This window comes from Microtus ochrogaster, unplaced genomic scaffold (genome assembly GCF_000317375.1).
Source record: "Microtus ochrogaster isolate Prairie Vole_2 unplaced genomic scaffold, MicOch1.0 UNK41, whole genome shotgun sequence".
NCBI classification, from domain to species: domain Eukaryota; kingdom Metazoa; phylum Chordata; class Mammalia; order Rodentia; family Cricetidae; genus Microtus; species Microtus ochrogaster.
In genome coordinates, this window is record NW_004949139.1 from 2,956,602 (window position 1) to 2,965,206 (window position 8,605).

At 38.1% G+C, this 8,605-nt stretch overlaps 1 protein-coding gene across 1 annotated transcript; it reads right to left on the reverse strand.

Annotated features, from left to right (window-relative positions):
- Positions 1 to 6,910: 6,910 nt before the first annotated feature.
- Positions 6,911 to 7,830, reverse strand: LOC101990589 (olfactory receptor 51H1). Its single transcript, XM_026790079.1, is given in 4 exon segments — positions 6,911 to 7,164; positions 7,167 to 7,259; positions 7,262 to 7,311; positions 7,313 to 7,830. Coding segments are annotated over 4 exon segments (915 nt in total).
- Positions 7,831 to 8,605: the final 775 nt, after the last annotated feature.

An 8,605-nucleotide genomic window follows, 5' to 3' on the forward strand; every position in this document is an offset into this window, starting at 1 on the left:
CAGTCACCGGGATAGCTTACTCCGGAAATAACTACATAGAAACTGTATTAATTAAATCACTGCTTGGCCCATTAGCTCTAGCTTCTTATTGGCTAACTCTTATATTACTTTAACTCATTTCTGTTAATCTGTGTATTGTCATGTGGCGGTGACTTATCAGGTAAAACTCCCAATGTCTGTCTCTGGAGCATCCATGGCGTCTCTCTACTCTGTTTTCTTTCTCCCAGAATTCAGTTCTGTCTTCTCCGCCTATCTAAGTTTTGTCCTACCAGGCCAAGGTAGTTTCTTTATTAAACAATTAAAGCAACCCAAAGATAAAAGGACCTTCTACACCATTACTTAAATTTGGTTTCGTTATAAGATGTTTTATTTTCTCATCCTATTGTCATAGAATGTTTTATTGGGTTTAGTATTCTGGATTGATATCTGTGGTCTCTTAAAACATGTAGATTTCTAATGGTCCTTCTGGCCATTAGAGTGTCCATTGAGAAGTTAAATGTAATTCTAATAGATTTTCCATTAACTATTACTTGGTCTTTCCCTCCTTGCTTGTGATGTCCTTTCTTTGTTTATTGTTTTGATTATTATGTGGTGAGGGGAGTTATTTTTTATTAGTTCAGTCTATTTTGTATTCTGTATGCTTCTTGTACTTAGACATCTTTATGTTAGGAATATTTGTTATGAGTTCATTGAAAATATTTTCTGTCCCTTTGACCTGGGTTTCTTCTTCTTCTTCCTCTATTTACATTAATTTTAGATTTGGTCTTTTCTTTTATTAAAATTTTTTTATTAAAAATTTCTGCCTCCTCCCTGCCTCCCTTTTCCCTCCCTCTCCCCCACTTCCCACACCCCACTCCCCTCCCCCTCCCTCTCCAGTCCATAGAGCAGTCAGTGTTCCCTGCCCTGTGGGCAGTCCAAGGTCCTCCCCCCTTCATCCAGGTCTCGGAAGGTGAGCATCCAAACCGGCTAGACTCCCACAAAGCCAGTACATGCAGTAGGGTCAAAACTCAGTGCCATTGTCCTTGACTTCTCAGCAGCCCTCATTGTCCACCATATTCGGAGAGTGCGGTTTTATCCCATGCATTTTCAGTCCCAGTCCAGCTGGCCTTGGTGATCTCCCAATAGATCAGCCTCACCGTCTCAGTGGGTGGGTGCCCCCCTTGTGGTCTTGACTTCCTTGCTCATGTTCTCCCTCCTTCTGTTCCTCATTTGGACCTTGGGAACTCAGTCCCTTGCTCCAATGTGGGTCTCTGTCTCTAGCTCCATCCATCGCCAGATGAAGTTTCTATGGTGATATGCAAGATATTCATTAGTATGGCTATAGGATCTGGCCATTTCAGGCTCTCTCTCCTCAGACGCCCAAGGACCTAGCTGGGTACATCTCTCTGGACCCCTGGGAACCCCTCTAGAGTCAAGTCTCTTGCCAACCCTAAAATGGCTCCCTTAATTAAGATATATACTTCCCTGCTCCCATATCTATCCTTCCATTATTCAAACCATCCCATTCCCCCAAGCTCCCCCCATCCTCCCCTTCTCACCTTTCTCTCCCCATCTCCCCTTTCCCCCATCCCACCCCACCCCCAGTTCCCAATTTTTTGCCCAGTACTCTTGTCTACTTCCAATATCCAGGAGGATAACTGTATGTTTTTCTTTGGGTTCACCTTCTTATTTAGCTTCTCTAGGATCTCAAATTATAGGCTCAATGTCCTATATTTATGGCTAAAAACCAATTATGAGTGAGTACATCCCACGTTCATCTTTTTGGGTATGGATTACCTCACTCAAGATAGTGTTTTCTATTTCCATCCATTTGCATGCAAAAGATTAGGGATACAAGGGTCATATCTAAATATAATAAAAGCTATTTACAACAAACCGACAGCTAACATCAAATTAAATGGAGAGATACTCAAAGCCATCCCACTAAAATCAGGAACACGACAAGGATGTCCACTTTCTCCATACCTCTTCAATATAGTGGTTGAAGTTCTAGCAATAGCAATAACACAACATAAGGGGATCAAGGGGATTAGAATTGGAAAGGAAGAAGTTAAACTTTCGTTATTTGCAGAAGATATGATAGTATACATAAGCATCCCCAAAAACTCGACCAAAGAACTCCTACAGCTGATAAACACCTTTAGTGATGTGGCAGGATACAAGATCAACTCCAAAAAATCAGTTGCCCTCCTATACACTAAGGATAAGGATGCAGAGAGGGGATTCAGAGAAGTATTACCTTTCACGATAGCCACAAATAGCATAAAATATCTTGGGGTAACTCTGACCAAGGAAATGAAAGATCTATTTGACAAGAACTTTAAGTCTTTGAAGAAAGAAATTGAAGAGGATACCAGAAAATGGAAGGATCTCCCTTGCTCTTGGATTGGGAGGATCAACATAGTAAAAATGGCAATTCTCCTAGATTTGGTCTTTCACAGTGTCACAGATTTTCTGGATGTTTTGTGCCAGCAGTATTTTAGATTTAATATTTCCTTTGACCAATGTATCCATTTCTTCTATCATGTCTTCAATGCTATTTCCATTATTCTGTTAAGGCTTGCCTTTGTGGTTTCTGTTCAGTTCCTAAATTTTTTATTTTCAGATTTTCCTCAGTTGAGTATTCTTTATTGACTCTATTTACATTTCAGGTCTTGAACTGTTTTATTCATGTCCTTCCAGTGTTTGCGTTCTTTAAGGGTTTATTCATTACCTCTTTAAGAATCTCTGTCGTATTCATAAAGGCTCTTTGAAGGTCTTTTCTTGTGACTAAGCTGTGTTAGAATACTTGTCTTGCTGTGGTAGAATTGTTTGTCTCATGGAGACATATTGTCCCAACTGCTATTGATTGTGTTTTTTTTTATTGATTATGTTTTTATGCTAGTGTCTAGGAATCTGGAATTTGGAAGATTGCAATTGTAGGTGTTAATATCTGGTCTTGTATTTGCTGGCTGGGTGGGTGTTTTTTTTTTTTTTTTGGTTTCAGTTTCTTCTCTGGTTCTCCAAAATGTGGTGACTGTGTATTGTCTGGTAGGAAATTATTCTGGGATCTTGATTGGTCTACTAGGGATTCGAGCTGATTTTTTTTTTTCTGGATTTGAGTTTAGGAATGGAGCTTCTGAATTTAGGAATGTGGATGAACTGGTGGTATGCTGACCTTGTGCACAGCAGGGAGCAAAGCAGGGCATTACACCAGGGTCTACTTACTCCCCTGGTAATGGAGCACTGAGTGAGGAGAGGTCACAGCAGAATGTCTTCTATAGAGCTCAGAATAAGACTGTGAGATTGGGCTTTGAGGAATGCAGGGAGAGGTGAAGATTTTCAGTTTGCCTATCTACTTCTTAGCTGGAGTAGCCTGTTGGTTCCAAGGGAGTGTCTTCTGGAGTTGGGGGCTGGGGTAAAGCAAGCAGTGGGGGATGGAGGTTAGAAGAGGGAGCCCCTAGGGATCCACTGGAAATGGGGCACAAGAAGGTGGCCACCGTTGGTTGTCTGCTCTAGAGCTGGGGATGAGAACAGGGCATTAGATTTGGAGCAGCTGAGGGAAATATAAAGAACCTATAGGTAGTTTAACTGTTTCCCTGGTCAGAGTCAGAAATCTGTAATAATTACAGAGAGAGAGAGAGAGAGAGAGAGAGAGAGAGAGAGAGAGAGAGAGAGAGAGAACACTCACTAGCCTATGGCTATAAAGATAAAAATGTAGGTGACACTTTAGTACTATGTTCATTTATCAGAATAACAGTACTAGGCTCTCACCTGGAGGCTATGTTCAAACAGCCTCAGCCTTAGGTGTTTTTTTCCCCAGATATAAAGGTTTTATCTTGTGGAGTGGGCTTTATATCCAGCAAGATTGGTTACTCCCCTAACACTAATGCTACCACTATGGCCTGACATGACAGAAAGATTTAAACCTCTGCTTGGTAGAGTAGTATATGGATTAAAACTCATAGTGAATGGATTAATTTTTATTTAATGATCTGACATACCCAAAGAAGAAAATTCAACACTATTTCAATGTTCTTCTAAGTGTCTCAGTCTCACAAGAGAGAAAGAAATGCTATCATCAGGAAGTATGAAGTATTGATAGATTCTGTTAAAATAAAGGATGACTTGGTCCAGGACAATAACATTGGAATTAAGATTTAAATACCACAATCAGCCTTATTATCCCTTACCGATTTTTATATGGTATATATCATCCTCAAAACTTACTGCTAAATTCATTTTTTATTTTTATTTTCTTATACATTTCATAGGGGCCAAAGTTTTCACTTCCTCCACTCCTTGTCCTTTCCAGTCCTCTCTTTTCCCTCAGATTAAATCTTCCTCTTTTTCCCTTAAAAAAAAAATACGAGCAAGCAGGCCTCCCAGGGATATTCACCAAACATGGTCTAACATGATACAATAAGGAAAAGAGTTCCACACACAGGCAAAATAGTCAGGGACACCCCACTTATACTGTTGGAAGTCCTATAAGAACATCAAACTATACAAGCTATACAAACTATAGAACCTTCTCTTGAGGTACTTTGGCTGTGCCTAGGATTTGGCTGTGGGTCTCTGCATCTTCAACCATCAATTTATGGTTTTATGGAGTTTTAATTTAATTAAAATTTTAGAAAGACAGGGAAGGAGACAAATGCATGTGTAGGAAATGAAAGAAAGGGGAAAGCTAGCATAGGACATGGAGACATAGACATGCTGGAAATGGAACAGAGGGTAGAAAAAGGAAAGGTTCTGAATTCACTAAACAAGACTAAATGGAATTGTAGATGCTTGAATTTTACCCAAAGAAATCAAGTTCAAAGAGAGTTCAGAAGAAATAGTTGAGTTGTTACATGGAAGGAGATGTGAACTGTGAAGACATTAATGGAGGCAACGCTGAGCCTAGAGAAGGATCATGTGATGAGCTACAGAGAACTTAGGTGGATGCTTGTGTTGTGAGCTACAGAGAACACATACAGAGGCTTGCAGAAAATTTTGAGATTTGATTTTATTTCCTCATAGTCCCATTGAAGAATAAAAGGACAGACAAAATAAGAAGGGCACCAGAAGCCCCTGTTTTCACAGAGTCTGCACACTACAAATGTATTTCCTGAGCAACTGTTGCTTTCTCTCATCTTAGGTACAATGTAAATAGGTTTTATTGCTGTTAAATTACTAAAGTTGGTTTTGAATAAAACAAGTACATCTCTAAATACAACTATATTTTATACATAATCATTAAAAATTATATAAAACAGTATTATAACAGTGTATATCATACATGACAACATAAAAATGCAGTTTTGAAAGATGAGATAAATAAATGCAAGTGAAGTTCTATTATTTTTTTCTCTTAGATCAATAGATTATAATGATTCCTGACATTTGAGGCTTGTTTCCCATTTATATTGCATCAATATTGAATCCTGGCTTAATGTAGAATAATGCTTAATAACCTCCAAACACATACAATTAAAATCTTTATGAATCAGGAATTGTTAGATAAATTTGGTGGCATCATAATGCCTTCAGGATTACCCTTAACCGACTCTGTCTAGTTTATCTTGTCGAGGTGAAGCTCTTGTTTAAGCTTCAGCAGTGTGACTGCTCTTGCTTCTCTGCCATCTATCGTAAGGCCAGAAGGTACTTTTTCTCTTTGGAATATGCTTGTGAGTCCTGGAAACCCTGAGGCATGGGTCAAATCTCAGTTCACAGGTTTCAGGGAAGTAGGTCAGCATTTGAATCCAGCTATGCCACTTAGAAGTGGTGAGACCTTGACAAGTTATTGCTCTGGATCTCATTTTTCTTCTGTAGAAAATGCTTGTCACAACTCTTTCAACGATTGTTGAAGAATTCAGTGAGATAACAGAATGATGTAGCTAAATGATGTAGCTGGATTAGTTAACTACACATTAAATGCATAATTCTAATATGATCTTGTTTGCATTGAAATCGTCTGAGTGCACTTGTTTATAGAGAAACATTACGGAATTGAGCAGAAAATCGGGTATGTTTCTTTGTATCCTTGGGGTCCAGCATAATTACTGGTATTTCTTAGTGTTAAATACATATTAATTTATGGTTTAATGGCCTGAAAATTAGTTACCTGATACTGAAGTACTGTTAAAACAGATATTAGCATAAACACAAGAACATGCAACATATTCTTCTGAAAATGTGAATGCTGCATTTCAAATCCTTCACTTACGTTCAGTATTTCCACTAGGCTTCCACTTTATTCTGTCAACTTTTATCAAAACCTCAGTACACAGTAATATTGTCAGCAGTCTTGCTAGTCTGAAAGAATTCTGTATGATTGTATTAAATATGTAAAGAAAAATTATATATTTTTAAAGAAAAGGTATGTACTAGGAATAATGTGTCTGATTTAATTTTATCTCAGAACCCTTTGAAAACATAAATACCTAGACATAAAGGTAATTGAATTGTTGTGTTACGATATTATAGCAGTTTTTTCTCTATTCAAATATAATGTTTTATAACCTAGTTATTCAGTAGCATTGTGGGAATTATTAAATCATCCTTGATGCAACTATTGCTTAACTAATACATCAAATATTGCTTAACATTGAAAGAATAAATACTCAGAGACCCAACAGAAAGAAAACACTCATCAGGGTTATCTATAAACAATAATGATTGTTACTTATCCCCACTTTTGTAGACAAAAGTATAATATCGCCAAATTAAATTTAATTTATGATGGAAGATATATAAATACATGCTTTCTAAATTGAATACAACCCTGACAAAAATGATGTGTTTTATCTTTGCCTATAGCCTTGTTCACTCCTACACTATATTCTAATCAGATTTTAAAATTTGATTGTATCATAGCTGCTGAAAGTGGAAATATGAATTACTCTAGTGTTAACTTAATTTTTATTTTACTTATGATTCCATTTGACTAGGCTCTGCTCTTTCTCCCCTGAAACATTCTCATGACCTGACCTCTTATCTGCTTGTCCTTCACACTGTAGACAATGGGGCTTAGCACAGCAGGGAGAAGGTAGATATTGGCTATGAGCATGTGCACAATTGATGGTAAGTGTTTCCCAAATCTGTAGATCATGGTGGTACCGATGAGAGGAATATAAAAGAGAAACTCAGCACAGATGCGAGAGAGACTGGTGTTGAGGGCTTTGAGCCTCTGGGCTCTGAGGCAATGCCCAGCACTGTCTTCAGGAAGAGAATGATGGGAGCATCGAGCCCTGACGTGAGGATGATGACGATGAGGCCGTAGAGGCTGTGGACATGGTGCCGGCACAGGCTAGGTGCATTATAACCTGGTGCAGACAGTATGAATGATAAGACATTGGAATAACAGAATGATAGCCAGAAAAGGCACAGGAAGACCACACAGACTGCCCGAGCAAAGACAATTTGTCCAATCTTTCCAGTAACACCATGAGTGAGGATTGACACATAATACAGAGGTTCTCAGATGGCCACAAATCTGCCGAAGGCCATGAACACTAGGACTCCAGATCCTACTACTCCAAATCCATGAATGAAGAACATCTGTGTTACACATGCATCAAAGGGAATCTCAGGGGCGTTGAACCAGAAGATACTGAGCATAGAGGGCAGAGTAGACATGGAGAGACTAACATCAGTCAGAGCCGAGATGCAGAGGAAGTACTACATAGGCTCATGGAGGCTCTGCTCCACCTTGACAACCGCTAGGATGGTACCATTTCCCAGGACGGTGAGTATGTAGAGAAATCCCAGGGGAAAGGCCATCTATGGGTTCTTGTCTGACATCCCTGGGATGCCTGTCAGAATAAAAACTGGGCGACTGGCATGTGATCCATTCAAGTTTTTCATAGTGTTCTCACCACTAAGTAAGCTAACTCTCACTAGTTCACACTCCAAAATTGAAATATAGTCTCACATGAATCAAATAGCTTTATGATTGCATAAATAAAGCAATAGATGAAAGAATATGCTTAAAAACGTCTGCACATCTTTTATATTACATTGCCTTTATCTTCCTTCCGAAGTTTCTATGTGGTAAGGTGCCTGTTCCTGGGCTTATTTGTTCACCTGGGAAATGAAAATGAGACTAAACATTCCATATTTGCACATTAAAGAACTTAAATATCTCTTCTTTTGACAATTATCAAGGTTTAAAAGAAAAGCAAACATGCAACTTCTTGTTAACCTAGAGAAATGAGCTAAAAATAATAATTTAAAACTACTAAACACTTAGTTCCACACTGACATTTAATTTCACAAGCCTAACTCCATACAAACTCATACACACATATTCATATGCATATATATATATATATATATAAACAGTCCAAGCATATATTCATATGTATGCCTATATGAGTATATACATACAAACAGTCCAAGCATATATTCATATGTATGCCTATATGAGTATATACATACAAACAGTCCAAGAATATATTCATATTTGATCTGCCTCACATTGGCTCCAGTGTATTCACAATGAACTCTGTGGACAATAACTTTTTATTGGATAAAAAATTTTCAAATCAACATTTCCTGTTACAAATTTAAAAAGTAAATGGAAGTTTCCTTCACCTTATTTTAATGTAGCAAAGCACATAGCATAAAATTTACCAGCCCA